General features: G+C 37.5%; 1 protein-coding gene across 8 annotated transcripts in view; it reads right to left on the reverse strand.

Moving 5' to 3' along the window:
• Positions 1 to 23,515, reverse strand: part of STAU2 (staufen double-stranded RNA binding protein 2) — a 308,834-nt gene that overhangs the window by 95,548 nt on the left and 189,771 nt on the right. For 7 of the 8 annotated variants that reach the window (XM_061172221.1, XM_061172220.1, XM_061172223.1 and 4 more), the window contains one exon: positions 11,751 to 11,864. The exons of the other annotated variant lie outside the window; for it this stretch is intronic. In XM_061172221.1, the coding sequence (XP_061028204.1) occupies positions 11,751 to 11,864 (114 nt within the window). The remainder of the gene's footprint in view (positions 1 to 11,750; positions 11,865 to 23,515) is intronic. 8 annotated transcript variants of the gene reach the window in all.

Here is a 23,515-nt window from a genome sequence, read left to right on the forward strand (position 1 = left end):
CTGATAAATACTGATGAAGAAAGAAAATTAATTTTTCCCTTAGAGAATAAAATTGGTTTCTATTGTAGAGTAAATAAATCCAAAATTCACAACCAAATCTAACTGTGCTATAATACAGGCAATATTTCCAGAAGATTAGCTCCTCTCTGAAAGAGAATGAACTCTGAGTGACCATGTTTAGAATAACATTTGATATAAAATTCAAAAAGTGCATGCCTAATGTTTCTTCCTTCTAGTTCGGGGATTAGATCAGCAAACTTTTTCTGTAAAGGGGCAGATAGTAAATATTTTAGGTGTTGCAGGCAATACGGTTTCTGTCGTAATTACTCATTTCTGCTGTTGTAGTGAAAGTGGCCATAGATAATACCTGAACACATGGGCATGAGTGTGTTCCAATAAAACTTTCTTTACGGATACTAAAATTTGAATTCCATATAATTTTCACATCTCATGAAATATTATTCTTCTTTTGATTTCTTTCCAACCATTTCAAAATCTAAAAGCCATCCTTAGTTCAGGTGGTAAGCTGGATTTGGCGCATGGGCTGTGGTTTGCTGACTCCTGTTCCAGTCCATTGAGTAATAACTATCCAGTGGTGAGAAGCTGTTCCTGGTGACCTTCCCTCCTGAAATATTTTTTGAAGATACGACTGAATTTGTAACTATGTGTGGTGATGGATATTTACTAAATTTGTGGTAACCATTTTGCAATATATACATATATCAAATCATTATGTTGTATGCCTAAAACTAATACAGTGTTATATTTCAATTCTATCTCAATTAAAAAACAAACAGCTAAAAAACAAAACCAAAAACAAATGTTACAGAAAAAGGTTTCGACAAAATTCAACAACCATTATGATAAAAACTCTCCAGAAAGTAGGCATAGAGGGAACCTATCGCAACATAAAAAAGGCCATATATGACAAACCCACAGCCAACATCATTCTCAATGGTGAAAAACTGAAACCCTTTCCTCTAAGATCAGGAACAAGACAAGGTTGCCCACTCTCACCACTATTACTCAACATAGTTTTGGAAGTTTTAGCCACAGCAATCAGAGAAGAAAAAGAAATAAAAGGAATCGGAATCGGAAAAGAAGAAGTAAAACTGTCACTGTTTGCAGATGACATGATACTATACATAGAGAATCCTAAAGATGCTACCAGAAAACTACTAGAGCTAATCAATGAATTTGGTAGAGTAGCAGGATACAAAATTAATGCACAGAAATCTCTTGCATTCCTACACACTAATGATGAAAAATCTGAAAGAGAAGTTAAGGAAACACTCCCATTTACCACTGCAACAAAAAGAATAAAATACCTAGGAATAAACCTACCTAAGGAGACAAAAGACCTGTATGCAGAAAACTATAAGACACAGATGAAAGAAATTAAAGACGATACAAACAGATGGAGAGATATACCATGTTCTTGGACTGGAAGAATCAACATTGTGAAAATGACTCTACTACCCAAAGCAATCTACAGATTCAATGCAATCCCTATCAAACTACCAATAGCATTTTTCACAAAACTAGAACAAAAAACTGCACAATTTGTATGGAAACACAAAGGATCCCAAATAGCCAAAGCAATCTTGAGAAAGAAAAATGGAGCTGGAAGAATCAGGCTCCCTGACTTCAGACTATACTACAAAGCTACAGTAATCAAGACAGTATGGTACTGGCACAAAAACAGAAATATAGATCAATGGAACAGGATAGAAAGCCCAGAGATAAACCCACGCACGTATGGTCACCTTATCTTTGATAAAGGAGGCAAGAATATACAATGGAGAAAAGACAGCCTCTTCAATAAGCAGTGCTGGGAAAACTGGACAGCTACATGTAAAAGAATGAAATTAGAACACTCCCTAACACCATACAAAATAATAAACTCAAAATCAATTAAAGACCTAATTGTAAGGCCAGATACTATAAAACTCCTAGAGGAAAACACAGGCATAACACTCTATGACATAAACCACAGCAAGATCCTTTTTGACCCGCCTCCCAGAGAAATGGAAATAAAAATAAAAATAAACAAACAGGGACCTAATGAAACTTAAAAGCTTTTGCACAGCAAAGGAAACCATACAGAAGATGACAAGACAACCCTCAGAATGGGACCAAATATTTGCAAACGAAGCAACTGACAAAGGATTAATCTCCAAAATATACAAGCAGCTCATGCAGCTCAATATCAAAAAACAAACAACCCAATCCAAAAATGGGCAGAAGACCTAAACAGACATTTCTCCAAAGAAGATATACAGATTGCCAACAAACACATGAAAAAATGCTCAACATCACTAATCATTAGAGAAATGCAAATCAAAACTACAATGAGGTATCACCTCACACTGGTCAGAATGGCCATCATCAAAAAATCTACAAACAATAAATGCTGGAGAGGGTGTGGAGAAAAGGGAACCCTCTTGCACTGTTGGTAGAAATGTAAACTGATACAGCCACTATGGAGAACAGTGTGGAGGTTCCTTAAAAAACTAAAAATAGGACTACCATATGACCCAGCAATCCCACTACTGGGCATATACCCTGAGAAAACCATAATTCAAAAACAGTCATGTACCACAATGTTCATTGCAGCTCTATTTACAGTAGCCAGGACATGGAAGCAACCTAAGTGTCCATCAACAGATGAATGGATAAAGAAGATGTGTCACATATATACAATGGAATATTACTCAGTCATAAAAAGAAACGAAACTGAGTTATTTGTAGTGAGGTGGCTGGACCTAGAGTCTGTCATACAGAGTGAAGTAAATCAGAAAGAGAAAAACAAATACCGTATGCTAACACATATATATGGAATCTAAAACAAAAAACAGTTCTGAAAAACCTAGGGGCAGGACAGGAATAAAGACACAGACATAGAGAATGGACTTGAGGACACAGGGAGGGGGAAGGGTAAGCTGGGATGAAGTGAGAGAGTAACAAGGACATATATACACTACCAAATGTAAAACAGACAGGTAGTGGGAAGCAGCTGCATAGCACAGGGAGATCAGCTCAGTGCTTTGTGACCACCTAGAGGGGTGGGATAGGGAGGTGGGAGGGAGACACAAGAGGGAAGAGATATGGGGATATATGTATACGTATAGCTGATTCACTTTGTTATACAGCAGAAACTAACACAACATTGTAAAGCAATTATACTCCAATAAACATGTTAAAAAAAAAAAGGTTATTTGAACTACTGGACTAGTTAGTGAAATACAAAATGCAAAGAAAAAAGATATGATTGAATTCCTTAACTATAAGATATATTTGTGTAAAATGGGAATTTTATATAATAAATGAAAAGCCAGGGGAAGCAATTTTAGTCCTATAATCATGGGATAAGTTTCAGATAGGAGAAATATTTTGAAATACAAAAATCAACAAATATGAAAGCACTTTCCCCAAACAAACATTTTGATGTACCTTTTTAGTATCTCTCTCAGCATCCTATTTCATAAAAAGTAAACAAAAATCAAGTTACGTGTTGAATTTTGGCAGCTCCGGAACTTCCTAGAAGCTGCCAGTGGCAGTGATTATACCCTCTCTTTCAAAACTCTGTGGCCCTCAGCACTGTGGCTTGATAGCGGAGCAAGTAGAACAGCGAAGCTCAAAACTTACACTGAATCTATGTAATACAAAGAATGCCACAACCCTATCGCAGGTACCTCTAGGATAGTGCAGTGAGGGCTGTTATTATGCAGTGTCACTCCTAAGTGTCCCTTATATTAATACAAAGCTTTATTTGTCTTGGGAAATGGTTGCTTAAACCTAGGAAGTTTGTGATTCTTTATGTTCTGAAGGATGCAGTCCCAAATGACACTATGCAGTGAATACTGACTTGTATATTACACTGTGAAATGCTAGAAACAGGAGGCAGCCCTGGAACTTGAGAAAAGTAAGTTAGACACTGAGAAGGATGTACTCATATGCATGACAGGTTAGAAAAATTCAGTTACAAACAGATCAGTAGAGAAATTAATGGAGATATATGATGGATTCCTGATGATAGTTACATGTATTCAGAGTACGTACATACTCTGAGGTCACATATGGAGGGCCTCAGGATGCTTTCACAAAAAAAATGTGCCTATAAAGCCACCACCAGAGAAAGCATCCTGGGCCAAACATTCCATTTCTCTCACCAATTCTATCAAATGAATCCTACCAAATCCAAGTCATTCTAATTTTTCTTAGAAATTCAATTCATTTCCATCCTATAAATATGTATGGAGTAACTACATACATATTTAGGAGTTACTCCTAAGTGCCAGAGCATAGACATGGAGAATACTAAGGCAAAGAAGACACCGCTCTGGACCTCACTGAAGTCACTGCCCAGTGGGGTAGACCAATATGGAAACAAATAATGGGAAAACAGTTTGATAAATATAATGGTGGGTTGATGTAAAAAGTAGGTTTGGGGAAGGCTTATTGACTGGAGTGACATGTTGGCTGGACCAGATGGATAAAACAAAGTTTCTCTTATGAGCAAGGAGAGAACGGCCCAGACAGAGGGAACAGTGCCAATAAAGACAGACGCAAGAGAGCAGGAGACGTGGTAATTCAACACGGCCAGGGTATAAAGCATGCGTACAAGTTAGGCACAGGGTGAATAGTCAAGGATAAAACTGGAGACATAGGCAGGGACTGAGTCATAATGCCCTTGGATTTCATCCTGTCCAACACACATGTGGCTATTGAGCACCTGAAATGTGGCTAGTCCAAAATGAGATGTATAAAAAAACACAAAATATCTCAATAATTTAAAAAGTTGATTATAGTTTGAAATGATACTTTAGATATATTGGGCTAAATAAAATATATTATTAAGATTAAACTTAACAGTTTCTTTTTAGTTTTTAAATGGGTCTACTAGAAAATTTTAAATTACTTATGTGGTATTTTATCCCTCCTGTAGTAGTCCTTGCGGTTGATTCCTCAATAACCCTTTCACCCCAAGCATTTAAACTAGTAGTGATCTCTTTTCTCTTGCCAGTGACTCTCTTGCCAGACATGGGCATGTCACCGACCCAATGCAGGCCTGAGCTACGAAGGAAAGATAGCTTGGGGGAGTTCCAGATACAGATGTCTTTGCCCCTAAAAGGAGAAAGAAGAAGATCAGATCTCATGTTTTCTTTTGGATGTGGCTATGTGGCCAGTGACACAGAGAACTACTGTGGCCATCTTTCCATGACACAGAGGATAAAGCAGAGGATGGCAGAGTTAAGAAATGAAATAACCCAATTCCCTGTTGACATCACTGAGCTGCTTTATCAACCAACCTTGGAGTTCACCCTTCCTCTGAACTTCCTGTTATGTGAGATAACAAGATTCCTTATTATTTAAGCCAAAATGAGTCAGTTTTTCTGTTACTTGTAGCCAAAAGCATCCTAGCTGATACACTCCATTAGACTAAAGGGCAAGGTAGTAGATATTATCATTGAAGACCTTCTAGCACTACAAAAGTTCTGTACATAGTCTACAATCAATCAATATACTATTGCTATGATGGTATATACTTAGATAATATGAGAGAAGGTTTTTTCTCTTTTAGTTTTAAATTACTATACAACTGTAAGACATTATGACACAATTACTCAGGCAAAGAGACTTGTAATTAATCAGAAAAAGAACTATGAGCAGAATTTAATTAATCAAAAGTAGAAGAGAATACCCATAAGATTTGTAAATTGTTACACTTAATGGTTGCTCTTTGATTGACAGGTCTGCCTTGAATTCTAGTCAAAGCACACAGGTTGATTGATGTTACTAATCTGGACATAAACCCTTAAAGGCAATGTAGCAGATGAAGCAAATAATCAAATGATACAGCTTCTACCTCACAGAGTTATCATGAGAATTAAGCAAAATAATGTATGTCGAGCCTAGCACAATATATAGTAGTACGTGGTAAACACATTATACATAAATCTGGTTCTTGTTCAAACTAGTAGTTACCAATGGGGAGGGGGAAGGGAGGAGAGGCAAGATGGAGGTAGGGGATAAAGAGGTACAAACTACTATGTATAAAATAAATAAGCTACAAGGATATATCATACACCACAGGGAGTATAGCCAATGTTTTTATAAAAACTATAAATGGAGTATAACCTTTAAAAATTGTGAATCACTATGTTGTGTACCTGAAACCTGTATAATATTGTAAGTCAACTATACCTCAATAATTAAAAAAAAGAAATTTGGTTCTTGTTTCTTTTCTCTTGTAAAATTGTTGATTTTTCAAATTCTAAGTAATGTGTCAAGTATGCATTGTCAGTTACTCTATACAATAACCTCACTTTGTGATGACTAGGGTCAGATTACAGCAAATACTAATAGACATGGTATACTTCACTGGCTAGTTAGTACTTGATTAGGTGGTTGATTTATTAGTTCATTCTTTTATTTATACAAAGCAGGTGAGTTCCAGAGCTAACCTGAACAAAATAAGGTAGGGAGTGATAACACTATTAACCAGGAATTAAGCTATAGTATTTTGACTAATCTATGCCTGCTTACCTAGTATTTGTGAAATGGTGAGATTAATAATTCAGTCTGAATGAAGATGAATAAAAAGAAACTATAAAGACAAGGAAGGAAGTTTATGACTTTGAGGCTGTACCGGAAGGTGACTGATGTAATTAAAAGAGACAGAGAGGGAGAGGTACTCAGTAACATTTAAGAATGATGAAGAAAAAAAAAAAAAAAAAGAATGATGAAGAAAGATGTATTGATAGAAAGGGTATCGGGCCAGGAGAGAGTACAGATAGTATCTGCTGAGTTATACCAAGACAGCATATTCTAAAATCCTTTCTGCAGTATTACAAAAAATTTTGCTTTACTAATATACACTACACAATATAAATTTAATTTCCAAATAGGATATACTGAAAAATACTCAGCAAAACCCTCACTAGCTCAATCTTAACAAATAAGTGTGTTTTTTAAAATTCAATTTATGAATAAGGATGATGGCTCTTCATTGAAACCACCATATGATCTATAAATTTTAAATTTCACAAGATGATTGGCTCAGCAGGCTATAAGAAGTTATTTATCTAGCTTATTACAAGGACTGTCAGTCAGTTATCTTTGGATGCTCTAGAATCTAGTGCAGGATTCCCACATAGTTGTTCAGTTAACAAATGTTTCTAAAAAAGTCAACATCTATAAATTTAAACTATATTTATATTCTGGACAATTAAACATTCTAAACTAATGTGAATTTATAATATCACATTTATTGTGATGAATAAGGCAAACACATGGAGAACATTCTCACCCAAACAAGTGGGGACCTCCAGGCAGACACCGCCCTGAATGACTGCCCACTGCTTGGATGAGAATTCAGAGTTCCCAAACAGGAAACACTGGCCGACAGACCCTTTCCCTAAAGTCAGACAGTGGCAGGCTGAGACCAGTTTTTGGAGACGAATAATTATTCTAGGAGGTCTGAAGCAAGCCTTAACTAGCCACTGGTATTCGAAGGAGCTCTAAACCAGGCTATTAGTTTAATAGAGTGTGTTTCCAAGGTGGACCCAACACATAGAGAATACAGGAAAGGGGACGCCATCCTTCCACATTTCCTTGGGATCAATACCACATGAGTAACTGATAAAAGAATGAGTTTGGCTTTTTTTAAAGTTAGGCTTATTGAGGTACAATCTGAACACAGTAAAAGTTACCCCTTTTAGTGTACAGTTCTGTGAGTTTGATAAATGCATACAGTTGTGTTTCTACCACCACTATCAAGATATAGTACATTTCCATCATCTCGCAAAATTCTGTCCTGACAATTTAGGGTCAATCTCTCCCCATCCTCTGGCAACCACTGATCTGTCTATAGTTTTGCCTTTTCTAGAATGTCACACACATCAAATCTACCGTAGTCTTTTGAGTCTGGTTTCTTTCATCCATTACAATGTAACTGGCAACAAGGCCAGTGAGACTGGGACAGAGTGAAAAGGAGAATGGCAGGAATTGAAATTGGAGAGGTAGAGGGGGCCAAACCACACAGGAACTTGTATGCCATAACAAAAGTTTTGGATTTATAATAGATGTGATGAGAAGCCACTGGAAGTTTCTAAGTCGCTGAGTAATGTGACTGAATGATTATCTTAAAAATAATTTTGGCTACTGGGTGGCAGAGAGCCCATAGTGGAATGAAAATAGAAAAAAGGAAGCCAGTTTAGAGACTATTGCAGTGGTCTGGGTTAAAAGTGCTAGTGACTTAAACTAGAATGGTAACCCTGGAGGTGGTGAAAAGTGGTCAGATCAGAGATGTAATTTAGAGGAAGAGATGCTAGGACCAGATGTGGCATGTGAAGGGGAGAGAGGAAGCAAAGATGCTTCAAGGGGCTTGGCCCCAGCAACAAGGTAGATGGTCGTTTACCAGGAGGGATAAAAGAACAAGGAGATAAAGGATAAAAGGAGGGAAAAGCAGGTTTGGGAGGGGGGACGGGAGAATTAAGAGCTCCATACATTTCGACATCACCAGCATATAGATACTGAATCTCTTCCCTGACCATTTTGCATATCTATATTGACCTTGATAGAGAAATTTCACTTAATGGTCCCTGTCCTGTTACTCTTAATATAGTGAGGGAATGCACTGGTAATACGTTCAGTCTCCACTTCACTGGGTTCCTAGCGTTAAACATATTTTTAATTAAGAAGCTGTAGACTCTATTCAATACTCTGTAATGACCCATATGGGAATAGAATCTGAAAAAGACTGGATATACGCCTATGTATAACTGATTCACTTTGCTGTACATCTGAAACTTAACACAACACTGTAAATCAACTATACTCCAATAAAAATTAATTTTAAAAAATTAAAAAATATCACAGTGAGGGAAGACTGTACTAACATACTTGGTGATGCCAACAATGTCAACCTAAAATAAACATTTGGAGCTCCAACACCAAAAAAAAAAAAAAAAAGAAGATAAGCTGTAAAGGTTCAAGCCTAGAGAGTTCTTCCATTTCTCACCTCCATTTTCTATACAGATAAGAACAACCTGAGTTTCATAGGAAGGATTGCCTCTAAATTTTACATATCCTTTTTTTTTCCAGAATACTTATTCTCTTGTTCAACTGCAGTGGCTCAAATAATGTCTTTTAAATAACAGTAATTTTTCTTGCTTTCAAGTGCTTTCCTGTTTTCTAGTATTTACAAATTAACAGGTGAGAAAGCATTCAGTGGCCCATCTTTTCCACCTTATGAGGTCAAGTTTATGCTTTTGGTATGGTGAAGCAGTAACTCTTGCTTAGACAGACCCTCAGTTTTTCTACATTTTCAACACAATGTAGAAAAGCCAGAGGACGTGGAGTAGAGGTTTACTCTGTGTCTGCTCTCCTCAGGGAACCCAATGATCCAAGCACAAGGGAGGTGCATGGATCACACCACCACCCCCACTTTGCACCTCTGAGGCCACCAAAGTAGAGTGTTTGATATACAGGATGGTCGTTCTAGTCATGGCTCCATTCATCCATCCATCTATCCATCCACCCATTTGACCATTATCGACACATTTCCTGGAAGTCTCTTTTTTTCATCTTAAAACTTCATGCAAATTTGTCATCTATAATGCAGTTGTAACTACTTTATATAAAAATGTCTTTACTTACCATTGAGTAATTGACACTCCAGATAGATGCAGAATAAGACCATTTTGTACAGTTGTGCAGGTTGTGCACTGCACACCTTGATGGGGAGGGCATTCACACCGTAGTGACTGGATTTATCTATTATGACAATTTTCTGTTGGACAGCAGTAAAATGTTTTGAGGAAGAGGTACCTTTTTTCTAATTTGTTAAAGTGCCACATGGGCTAACTGTAGCCCTGGACTTTTGAGTGCCTTGGCATATGGTCTGGGCACAAGCCTGAACAGTCTCATTATTTTACTCATGAAGAAGCCAAGTTCCAAGAGGTGAAGAGAAAATGTCCCACGGCTAGTTCCTGGCAACTCTGGGTTCGATCCCAGTCTCCATTCCCAGTCCAGTGCTCTTTCATAACAATAAACTACCTCCGCTAACAGTGAGTTGCTCTTCTCAGGTGTGTGGGTTTCTGAGAATGCTTTCATTGCTTTGCCTAAGGAGAGACCTTTGCCTAAGGAGAGGCCTTTGCAGGATGGCTATCTCATGCCGCTCTTGCCATTTGTTTCTGCCATGAGTGGATACAGAGTTAGATATAGCAGCAGCTAGACTTCTTGCCAATTATTCAAAGGTGCTGGAGTGTAAGCTCCATAGGAGCAGGAACCATGTCTAACGTTCTTACCATGTCCTCAGCACCTGGCACATAGCTCATTTATAGTTTTATACAGGGAAACGTAATACTTTCTGTTAGCTACTTTAGCCCCTGTCCCTCAGAGCCCTGCTGTACTCTCTTCTGCAGCTGGAGCACACATCAGTGGAAAACCCCGAGACGCACCGGAGAGACGTCTAAGCTGCTTCCCAGATCGACATGCTAATAACTGTTTATTACTGGTTGGGCTCATTCAACCAAGAGCAGGAAGATCCGTTACAGAATCATAAAATGGTAGCACTGGAATGAATCTTGCAGGTCAACTAACTCAACTCCTTCACGTAGCATCCTAGGAAACAGAGTCCCGAAGAGATGATAGAATCCACCCAGGTAGCTGTCTGTAGTAGCTCACGTATGCTGTGGTTACTTCCTAAGACTCAGATGTTTTGACCAATCAGTTGTTCTTTCCGGAACACCACAATACCTTGCCACCAATCAAATGATGATTGGAAACCCATGATGTCAGGGACATCATGAACTAGAGAGGTATGCCCTTAAGACTGTTTTCCTGTTTGGGCTGGACAATAAACTATGTATTTGAGAAGTTACGCTATTATGCTCTTTTATTCTCTCCATGCAAGGGCACTATTCAGATAGAAAGAAAAAAAGAATCAGGCAAGACTATTAGGAATTCTCAAATTTACTGGGAAAAGGATATGAAAGTGGGTTATGATTGTTCTGTATGTAAATGGTTAATTTAAAAAGCACAGCTGGTTAGTCATACAGTAAACTGTGTATGTCTATTAATTTTGACTCCAAACTAGAAATTCTATGACCTAGGTCATTAGTTTAGTCTAATCTGATGATTATTTTAATTGAAAATATGTATTATAAACAGGATGTATTCTCAAGCTGTTATCTAAACAATCAAAGGAATTTGTTTATTAAGAAAATATACTTTTCAGATTTTTAGCTTTATTTCAGAAACAAAACTTTAAAAGTAAAAATAACACTGGAACTTCATTTTAATAATATCCCAAGTTATAGGAGTAAATTGATGGCAAGGTTATCTTACATATATTCCGTAACACTAAACTCTCTTCAACAGCACTAAATGAATATATCATAGTGAGACTCCAGTGTTATCTACACTGTTTTGCTGACCCTTCTTTCCATATATCATTATTAAGAATAAAAATAACATAGGGCAATTACTTCTTCCTTATAAGAGAATCCTATATTTAAATTAATAATGAACCACAAACTAGAAGTCTAATTTAAATCTCCTACGGTATCGGTTTCCCAACACACACACACACAATCTTGATTTCTCAAAAGTCTAGCAAACGGCACTAGTGGCTAACATATTAGGGAAAGCAAAGCTGTATGTGTGCACATAGCTTCCATTCTGATGGTCTCTGATTTCTTAGCTGGGCCATAGTGCAGCAAAATGTCAGTGGCATATTATACCTGGTCATGGCTGGCTTCAATGGAGCTTCCAATAGCATGGAAAGTCATCTGCACAGGGGCTAATGTCAGACAGGTCACACACTCTTTGCCACTTTGTCTATCACAGTAGTGAACCTATAACAGAACACACGCAAATCTGCTGAACACCACTTGTAAGAGGGAGCCAGATGCAACAGGTCCTTTTCAAAGGTTCTAGCTTTCAAGAAAAAATTCACATAACTTATGTAGAACACAATTCAAATATTTAAAACCTTATTGGGACTCGAAGATCTATGGAAAATCTATTAATTCCGTTTTAAGTACTTGCGAAGTTTTAAGAGAGTTTAGGAAATGCTTTGCAGAGTGCTCTACATTAGTATAGCCAGTAGAAAAACTCACAACTAAATGCTACACCCATCTTTTTTGTCCAACTTTTCATAATGTATAAAGGACTCCAGGGTAAGCACAAGTCAAGTTCATTTGAGTCTAATGAAATTTTGTCAACCTGAATTTTCCTCATCTTTGACTCTATGTGTGTGTGATTGCCACCTGATTGGTAGTGACATTCTTCTATTCTACACTATAGTCCCTATAAAATCACTGTTAAATACACACACACACACACACACACACACACATATATCTCACTACCTCATGCTCTGCTTGAAATTTTGACAGTATAATCAAATTGAATTAAACTGAAATGATTTGAAATGTGCAGATCAAAATAAAGTTACTATAATATCATTTTTCTTTTAGTTACATACAACCAACCATTATTAAAACCACGTGTAAGACACTCTATCAGACGTAGGGTGCGGGGGCGGGTGGGGGGGGAGTGTGAGTCCATCTACCCATTGGGAAAATTTCCATCCTTCCATTTATCTACTTTCAAAAAAGTTCTTTCAAGCAGTGTTTATTTTAATTCTAAGCTAATAAAGTAAAAATAGTGTTGCTTTTGTAATAAATTAATAAAAATATGCCTATAGATGTACATATATACATATAATATGGATCTGACAGAAAATGACGATATAAATCCTAGTCTAATGGTTTAATAATTCAACATTTTTACAGTCAGGTTGTTAAGATTGGCCACCAGTGTCCGTGAAGGTGGGGAAACTTCCTGGAATCTATAAAAAGCAGTTTAGAGTTCAAATCAAGCCAACATACAAAGCTCTGTTTCCAAAGTACTTTAAAGATTTTGTTATAAAAATATTTTTTCCAAATTAACTTTGGGGAAGAAGATTTGACAACAGTTTGAATTCACTGTACCTCCTGAGCAAATTAAAAGGTCACGGTGTGTATGAGTTCAAGAATGTGGACCTGTTGTTCACTGTGCAGCAGTGAAATATGATGGGGGAAAATGAAACTTAACACATAACAGGTTTATGCAAGAGCCAATCAATGGTGACACTATAATAGATACAGTTCACAACCATTTATGGTACAGTTAAAATATTATGTCTGATATAGTGCTATCATAAAACATGCATTTTAAAATAAAATATAATCACCCTTTGACATCAATTGAAAGTCTGTATGAAAGACACGACACTCTCCTAAATATCCAAATTGATAGCGAACACACTCATATATCAGCCAACTTACTGCAGCTTTATTTTTTCTTCTAGAGAAATGAAAATTAGGAAGGACAAAAATAGCACAAGACAATCCCAGTCAAAAAATAAATTTCAAACTTCATTTCCATCAGTGGCTTGGATACTGTGACTGAAAGAGTTGACTTTTCTCCTAATTCACTGTGAGCCTGCAATACCCTATAAAATATTATATATCCTGCAGGCATTAAATATTAGTGTACATGTAGAACTCATACATACAAGATAAATACAAAGGTGCAAATTTCCACACAGCTCCAAAGAAAATGTCACAGCACCCAGTAAATGTGACAGAGATTGCTAACTGTCCTCCAATATTTTTCCACAGTAATTCTTAGCTGGGCACAGAATAAAGATATTTCCCAGGCTCCCTTGTAGCTCTGATTAGTCATATGACTGAGTAGAATGTAGATGAAAATTCTGCGGTAGCTTTCTGGAAACATTTAAGAGATTTCAGGTGTGTGCCTTTTGCTCTCCTTCACCTGTTTTGCTGCTTGGAAATGTGGACATGACCATCTTTGACCATGAGGACAAGGGCCGAAATTTAGAGATGGTAGAGTGGTGAGTTGGAGGGAACGTGGTTTCCTGAAGAGTTCATGGAACAGAACCATGACACTGGCCCTAGACTGCAAGCTTATGGACCTTTATGTGAGAGAAGAATATACATCTATTTTGTTTAAGTCGCTGGGCTTTTTCTTATTCACAGAAGAACCTGATCCCACTGAGATTTTTCCTATTGCTCCAAAACTGACACCAGGACCCACAGCCAACAACAAAAGGAGCTCTAGAAAGCTGCTGACATTTAGGGCCAGGTCTTATTCTCTCTTCCCACCTACTTGTTAATAGTCAGCAGAACTGGTCCAACCATAAAGAATACAAAGAGGCACTAGGAAAAGGCAGGCGAGTGGGAGGGGATCATTTGGCTGTCAGCTTTATGAGGAATACAGTATTTCCTGTGAGTGGGGCAGCTCTAAGAAAATAGCTGACAGAGATGAGGAGTGGAAAATATGAAAGGGAGACAAATTCCGTCCCCTGGCAGTAGGTTTGCTGAGAATTGAACCTACAGGTCCCCACTGAAAAGAAATCTTGACCGAGTCTGATGTATGTCCCTAGCCATTTGGAAGCAGATGAAAATATAGAGACTGAGTTTGGAGATACCTGAGGGCTTGTTGAAGGAGCCCTAGGCACATAGTATCCCTGAAAACAAAAAAGGATGAAGGAAGATGCTCACGTAGATCCCCATGGCCCTTGGAGGGAATGAAAAAGTGTCTCAGCAGAAGCCAAGGGGCTACTCAGGTCAAGCAAAGTGACACCTACCAACAGCGGGGCCAGGGGCATGCACCACTGGTAAAGCCCAGAGAAAACATGGCTGCCCTTCAGGAACAGAGGGAATTGGGAGAAACTAAACACTGCTTCAAGAAAATCATCAACAATAACTACAGACAGAGTATACACTTTAGAAATTGTGAATCACTATATTGTACACCTGTAACTTACGTAATATTGCACAGCAACTATACTTCAATAAAGAAAAACGAGGAAAAAAAAAGATGAACATCATCTATGTGGAAGCCAGCAATGGATGAAACCAGGCTAAGGGCGGCACCCTCTCCCCACAAGTCCCCCTCTCAGGCTTCCAACATCAGAGGAGTAACTAGGCCATGAAACAGAGGTAGAGTGTGGAGGAAAATGTCTCAAAAGCAGATCAAGCTCCTACCCCACTAACCACAAATATTCAAAGGTACTGGAGTGAGAGGATAACAAAAAGAAATCCCTGTATACCCTCCTTCCCCTACGTGTCTTGAGCCAAAACAACTGGCTGGCAATGGGGGCACATGAGCTTGGAGTTTTACGGTGAACTGGACTAGATTTTTTTTTTTTTAAGGGTTTTTTTTTTTTTTTTTTTAATTTATTTATTTATTTTTGGCTGTGTTGGGTCTTCGTTTCCGTGCAAGGGCTTCCTCTAGTTGCGGCGAGCGGGGGCCACTCTTCATCGCGGTGCGTGGGCCTCTCACTATCGCGGCCTCTCCCGCTGCGGAGCACAGGCTCCAGACGCGCAGGCTCAGCCGTTGTGGCTCACGGGCCCAGTCGCTCCGCGGGACGTGGGATCCTCCCAAACCAGGGCTCGAACCCGTGTCCCCTGCATTGGCAGGCGCACTCCCAACCGCTGCACCACCAGGGAAGCCCTGGACTAGATTTTTTAAAGCTAAAGGTAACTAGAAAACTATGGGATTTGCCAAAGATATAAAGAAACATGAATGGGAGATTTGACAGAGCACAGGGGAAAGTGGTGACTAGAGAAATAGTCATTCCATGTTTATCCCCCCACTGCACTGAGACTGTACCCCCCAAACAGATAAAAATATGTAAAAAATATAGGAAACTATTGTTTGAGGACACAATTTCAAATTAAACAAAAATTAATAATATATAGGTAAAAAGCCTTAAGAAAGAATCATACTTTACACAATCAATCCCTCATAAAAACAAGTTTGATATGGCTCCTCAGTTATTTATTTTCTTCTTGGACATAAAAACATTAGAGTTCATAAAATTGTGAATTTCAAAAAAAGAAATGTGTGAATGACATTTTAAAATTCAGCCTTCTAAATCGAAAAATGCTTCCTATGATTCAAAGCATCAGCAGAAGCCAGGAATCTTAGAACTCTAGGCTAAAACAATTAGGGTAATAAAACTCCATTACATTCTATAAAGCACAAATCTTCAGGATTGATGGGTGAAATATTTCTGCTACAACAAAGCAGTGTTTCTACAAATATGGCCCTAAAATTTCCAATATACGATGTCATGAACCTTGATTTTCATGAAAGAAAAATGAATAATTTTAGAAGATTACAAAAGTCATCTCCTATGTTGACTTTAAGATTTATTGTTTATGAATCGTATCATTTTGCTATCTTTCATACTCTAAAATGTAAGCAACTAATCTTGATTTTTTATACTGTTGCAGCACTTGCTCTGGATTTAAAACACCATCAGGGGCTTCCCTGGTGGTGCAGTGGTTGAGAATCTGCCTGCCAATGCAGGGGACACGGGTTCGAGCCCTGGTCTGGGAGGATCCCACATGCCGCAGAGCAACTAGGCCCGTGAGCCACAACTACTGAGCCTGCGCGTCTGGAGCCTGTGCTCCGCAACGGGAGAGGCCGCGATAGTGAGAGGCCCGCGCACCGCGATGAAGAGTGGCCCCCGCTTGCCACAACTAGAGAAAGCCCTCGCACAGAAACGAAGACCCAACACAGCCAAAAATAAATGAATAAATAAATTAAAAAACAAAAAACAAAAAAAAAACACACCATCAACCACAGCAAATTGACATTTTGTTTCTTTCTCATGGACTTACAAAAATTATTCCACTGAAAGATGGGTCAGAAATTTCAATATACATAAATTAAATAATGGGGCTTCCTTTGAAATTTGCAAATCTATAACAATTTTTATTTTAAAATAAGTTCCCTAGTTTGATTTGTAATCACATAAACCTAGATGAGATGCTATAATTGCACATTCTGATAATGATTTTGCCTGTCTAGAGATTTCTTCTTCTTGAAGGGAGAGATACAGATCACTTCAACTATTCAGATAACTTACAAAATAAAGAATTCAAAGCTCACTCAATTTGTGATGTTTTGTTTAAATGGCAAATCTTGACTTGATTTGAATAAATAATCCCATTCCTTAAAAAAAAAGAAAGGAAATAAAGAAAAATGCTATAAGCTTTAAAATAATTTACATGAAAAGCTACGTATGTGAATTTTTTTCATGCCCATCTGAAAACATGAGGGGGCCATTCAAATGAAAATTTAAATTTCCTTCCCCCTACCTCCAAAAAAAGTTGAATCAAATTATTTCCTGCAGGGCTGCGAAATTCCCTGATGTTGTAGGACTACTAAATATTTTACTAATCTCATCAGGGAACTGGTTAACTGCTTGTCTGTTAGATGTTTTTAACGGTCACCCCCTGTGGGACAAAAATGAAGAGGGTGTGAAAAAGACCCATGTTTAAAGAAAGCTGCTCATTAGATCCTTAAGGAAAGATAAAGGCCTGTACATTCACCTGTGAGAACACAATCACTGTATCAAGAAAACATGCTTGATTAGCACACCTCAGGTTCAGGGGTTTACTCCACAGCAGCAGGCAGGGATCACATTGTAGCTACTGCATAGAAGCCCTGCAAGGAGGGGTAAAGAGAGCAAGGAGCTAAAGGGCAACAGTTTAGTACTAGAGCTTAAGATACTCAAAACATGCTTGATTCTTGCAGAGCCTGCACACTAGCTATACAAAAGACCTAAATCTTTATTAACATGAAAATCAGCATATTCTTGGCAAAGCACAAAACAATACTGCTTGACAAATATTACACTAGTAAGTAGGGTAAACTGGTATTAAACATTTCTTAACTACTTTTTTAGATGACTTGAGAACGTGTAAACCATCTTACTCATTTGGGTTAACTACGGGCAACAGTACAAATCTATGTTATTATCTATTTATAATTATCGAATTAGTTTTTAAGTAATAAATAAAAATAAATAAATAAAAAATAAAAGGCGTTTCTCCATGAAAAGCACTTAGAACAATGCCTGGCTTATGGTTAGCATTAAAATAAATATTAGTCGTCTTATTAGAATAACACATCCCATAATAATACAATAAAAGATATGAATGATGTATAATTATGAATATTACATTAGGATAATGTCTGTCACTGACTTTCCCTAAAGCTTCTTTCCCCAATCCTTTTCATAACTAAAGGCAAGTCCTTTGTAACTAAAATGTAAACATATATTTAACATGCTCAGTCATGTATTGAGTTTTTTAACTGTATGAGTAATCTGTTTTACTCTGCATGCAATATGCTTGTCACATTAATGCCTCTAAAGGGACAAGTGAATGAATGAAATCACATTATACAGACTGAGACTCAACTTGTAATTATCTTTTCTCTCTTTCGGAAATTCTATGCTCAGGAAAAGCTTTGAAAATTACATGCCTATATTTGCTGTACAAAATCTACCAGTGATATACTGATTTATTTCTAGTATAAGTAACAGATAAAAACTGTCTAACAAATGCAACAACAGATGTGCTGCCAGGATTGTTAAGGAAGATAACTGCATTCTAACTTTAAGTGATGAGTTTGTACATGACACAGATCCTAAATTTTTGTTCACTGCTTTTCTGTTTCCATTGACTATGCCAGTGAAGATCTAAGGAGACAGCTAATTAAGATGTAAATTATATATACAAACACACACACAAATATAGTTATTTTAGTTTTACACTTCCAGCAAAAGAAAACACTAGGTGATTTTTAAGTCGATTACACATCTACCAGAAAAAAAGCCTCCCTCTTTTATATAGTATGTACTCATGCTTTGATACACTCACACACATCCATTTACAAACTGCATTAAAATCTACAGGCTTGGGACTTCCTTGGTGGTCCAGTGGTTAAGAATCCTCCTTCTAATGCAGGGACATGGGTTCGATCCCTGATTGGGGAACTAAGATCCTACATGCCGCGGGGCAACTAAGCCCACGCCCTGCAACTACTGAGCGCACAAGCGAGTCACAACTACAGAGTCCATGTGCTCTGGAGCCGGCACGCCACAACTAGAGAGAAGCCCGTGCACTGCAACGAAAGATCCTTCACGCAGCACTGAAGATCCCATGTGCCGCAACTAAGACCCGACACACCCAAAACTAAAATAAATAAATAAATAAATAAATAAATATTTTTTAAAAAAATCATTAAAATCTACAGGCTTTGCAAATAAATAACTTTTTTTTTTCCTGTTGGAATGTGTCTTTTTTTTTTTTAACATCTTTATTGGAGTATAATTGCTTTACAATGGTGTGTTAGTTTCTGCTTTATAACAAAGTGAATCAGCTATACATATACATATATCCCCATATCTCCTCCTCCTTGTGTCTCCCTCCCATCCTCCCTACCCACCCCTCTAGGTGGTCACAAAGCACCGAGCTGATCTCCCTGTGCTATGCAGCTGCTTCCCACTAGCTATCTATTTTACATTTGGTAGTGTATATATGTCCATGCCACTCTCTCACTTCGTCCCAGCTTACCCTTCCCCCGCCCCGTGTCCTCAAGTCCATTCTCTAGTAGGTCTGCATCTTTATTCCTGTCCTGCCCCTAGGTTTTTCAGAACTGTTTTTTTTTTTTAGATTCCATATATATATGTGTTAGCGTATGGTATTTGTTTTTCTCTTTCTGACTTACTTCACTCTGTATGACAGTCTCTAGCTCCATCCACCTCGCTACAAGTAACTCAATTTCGTTTCTTTTTATGGCTGAGTAATATTACATTGTATATACATGCCACATCTTCTTTATCTATTCATCTGTTGATGGACACTTAGGTTGCTTCCATGTCCTGGCTATTGTAAATAGAGCTGCAGTGAACATTGTGGTACATGACTCTTTTTGAATTATGGTTTTCTCAGGGTATATGCCCAGTAGTGGGATTGCTGGGTTGTATGGTAGTTCTATTTTTAGTTTTTTAAGGAACCTCCATACTGTTCTCCATATTGGCTGTATCAATTTACATTCCCACCAACAGTGCAAGAGGGTTCCCTTTTCTCCACACCCTCTCCAGCATTTATTGTTTGAGGATTTTTTGATGATGGCCATTCTGACTGGTGTGAGGTGATACCTCATTGTAGTTTTGATTTGCATTTCTCTAATGATTAGTGATGTTGAGCATTTTTTCATGTGTTTGTTGGCAATCCGTATACCTTCTTTGGAGAAACGTCTATTTAGGTTTTCTGCCCATTTTTGGATTGGGTTGTTTGTTTTTTTGATATTGAGCTGCATGAGCTGCTTGTGAATTTTGGAGATTAATCTTTTGTCAGTTGCTTCATTTGCAAATATTTTCTCCCATGCTGAGGGTTGCCTTTTCGTCTTGTTTATGTTTTCCTTTGCTGTGCAAAAGCTTTGAAGAGAAATAACTTTTTAACAAGGAAAACTTTTTCCAAGGTCAAAGGAAAATTACAGTTATACAGGCACTCAGTATACCACCAAAGTCAAACATGAAAAATCTTCTCCCAAGAGGGCCAAACAATTCTACTACTTTTCATGTATTAAAATTCTGCTGTATTTACTATCACTTCAAAAAGTGGGTATCAAAGACCTTACAAATCTTTTCATTACATACTGGTTTAATTCATAATGGCATTTAATTTTTTTTTACAGAAATATTGGAATATTTTCTTCCTACTCAGGAATTATAGATTTTAGAAACATACTATATTTGTATTTAAAATATAATGAAATTCATGATGAAAAGACCATTTATGACTTCTGCTTCCAAACAAGATGGAATAGATTTACTTTCCCCTATTCTTTCTGCTAAGCATAAGTAAAATCCCTTGATATATACATAAAACAAACATAAGAGGACTCAGAAAGGTACAGAGAAAGAGGAAGACCAGGTAGGGATTTCACGACCCAAGGAACAACACCGTGGTGAATTCCTGGTTTTTCTTTTTGTCTTATTTATCTTGGACTGGGTGCTAGAATAGTTAGCACCCTGGAAATGTCAGTGGGTATAGGAAAAAAAGCCGCAAGAAAGCCTGCTCTCTCTAACCAAAGGGCCAGAAAAAGAATAACGTAAGCAAGAGAGAAAATGTTTAGACAATAACTGCCCTCCTCCAGTCAAACACCATTAAAAAATGGCACACCCCCGCATCCTCACCCCCATCAGCAAACGTCAACTGGGGAGCCTAGACTTCCACTCTTGCCAGACTGGAATGAGGTAACCCAATTCCCCTACTAAGGTGATGACATGACACAGAAGGCTGAATGAGGAGTCAAGACTTTCATGCCTGCTGGATTCCCAGGCTTTTCAACTTTATCTGGTGATGTTAGGCACCCTACCCCTTCTCACTGGAGTGGTATCAGGAGGGGCATGGTGGAGGGTCAGGACTTCCACACCATCCAACTGTAACAAGTCCCCTTCCTCCCACCAGGTTGTCAACAGAGGCTAAGTGGGGAAAATGAACTTCTACCCATACCTGGTAGTAAAAAGGCAGCACTCCAATACCCAACTTGGCATACTGCCAGAGGAGGCTTACTGAAACAGAAGACTTAAATAAGATACAGAGACTTATTATACCCATAATGTCCAGGATTCCACAGAAAATCATTCATTATATCAAGAACCAGAATAATCTCAACTTGAATGAGAAAAGACAATCATGAGATGCCAACACCAAGACAGCATAGTTGTTAAACTTATCTGACAAGTGTTTTAAAGTAGCTATCATAAAAATGCTTCAAAAAGCAATGACACACATACCTGAAACAAATGAAAAAAAGGTATAATCTCACCAAAGAAACAGAGATATAAGAAGAACAAAATATAAGTTTTAGAACCTAAAAACCAAAATTAACTCAATGGATGGGCTTAACAACAGAATGGAGAGAACAGAGGAAAGAATCAGTGAACTTGAAGATAGAAAAATAGAAATTCCCCAATCTGGACAACAGAGAAAACAGACTGAGGAAAAATGAACAGAGCCTCAAAAACATGTGGGACCACAGCAAAAGATCTAATATTTGTGTCATCAGAGTCCCAGAAGGAGAAGAGATAGTGATTGCAGCTAAAAAAGAATTTGAAGAAATAATGGCTGAAAATTTACCAAATGTGGGTAAAAGATATAATACACCTACAGCTTCAAGAAGCTGAACAAACTCCAAATGTGATAAACACAGAGAAACCCATGCCAAGACACATCATAATCAAACTTTTAAAATTTAAACTGCTATCCTGGAAGCAGTGACCTATAGAGGTAAAACAATTTGACAGTAGTTTCTCAACAGAAACCATGGAGGCCAGAGGAATTGGAACAACATTTTTTAAGCACTAAAAAAACTGTCAACCCATCATTTTATATCCAGCAAATATATCCTTAAACAATGAAAGGGAATGTAAAACATTCTCAAGTGAATGGAAACCGAGAGTATGTTACCAGCATACCTACCCTAAAAGAATGGCTAAAGTAAGTTTTTGAAACAGAAGGTAAATGATAAAAGCAGGAATCTTGGAACTCCACTGGGAAGAAAGAAAGAACACAGAAAGGAGTAAAAATGTTGGTAAACACAATAGACTTTCTTTTCTTGAATTTTCTAAATTATGTTTGATATTTGAAGCTAAAATTATAACACTGTCTGATGTGGTTCTTATATATGTAGAGGAAATATTTAAGACAATTATAAACTGAGCATATAAGGCACCGAGAAGGGCACATCACTTCTGTGATATTCTTACCAAAATGCACAACCTCAATCAAATAATGAGAAAACATCAGAAAAACCCAAATTCAAGAACAGTCTACAAAATAAGTAACCAATATTATTCAAAATTGTCAAAATCATGAAAGACTAAAGAACTGTTATTGATTGGAAGAGACTTAAGAAGCATCACAACTAAATGCAGTGTGGGATCCTAGACTGGATCCTGGACCAGAAAAATGGCATTAGTAGGAAAACTGACAAAATCTGAATAAGAGCTGTACATTAGTTAATAGTATTATGTCATCATTAATTTCCTAGTACTGACAAATTTACGTTATGGTTATATAATTGTTAACATCAAACTCTGTAGTATTTTTCTGCTTTTCTCTAAGTCTAAAATTATTTTTTAGAGGCCATTTATAGTAGGAGAGAAAACCTTTAGTGCTTCAGAATAAAGGAGACTTGAAAGAAGCCAAGAGGCTATTAGAGGAGATAATAAACAAATTTTTCTATGCATATCAGAATTTTATACTAAAAGAATCTTCAAACACAAGAGAAGGGAATCAGTGGAGACTAAATTATCTCTTAATTAGAAAAATTAAGTCACTGAGCAATGTGGTACTTTCTATCTCTGATATGGGAAGTAAAAAGGTTGCAGAAAAAATTTTTCCAAGCATAAAAGCCTAGAAAATTATAATATCCAAAGCACCATGAAAAAGAGAAGTTAAAGGTTCCTCTTTAAGTTAGAGTTTTAGGGAGAAAAAAATGTGTAATATAGGCCTATGCCTGGGAAGCCTACCAATGGGGACCAAGAACCTTGAACCGAGAAATATCAATAAATGCTACTGATTTGCAAAAGGTAAGATGAAATAAGTTGCTGCTTAAACTGCAA

This window comes from Eubalaena glacialis, chromosome 17 (assembly GCF_028564815.1).
Source record: "Eubalaena glacialis isolate mEubGla1 chromosome 17, mEubGla1.1.hap2.+ XY, whole genome shotgun sequence".
Classification (NCBI taxonomy): domain Eukaryota; kingdom Metazoa; phylum Chordata; class Mammalia; order Artiodactyla; family Balaenidae; genus Eubalaena; species Eubalaena glacialis.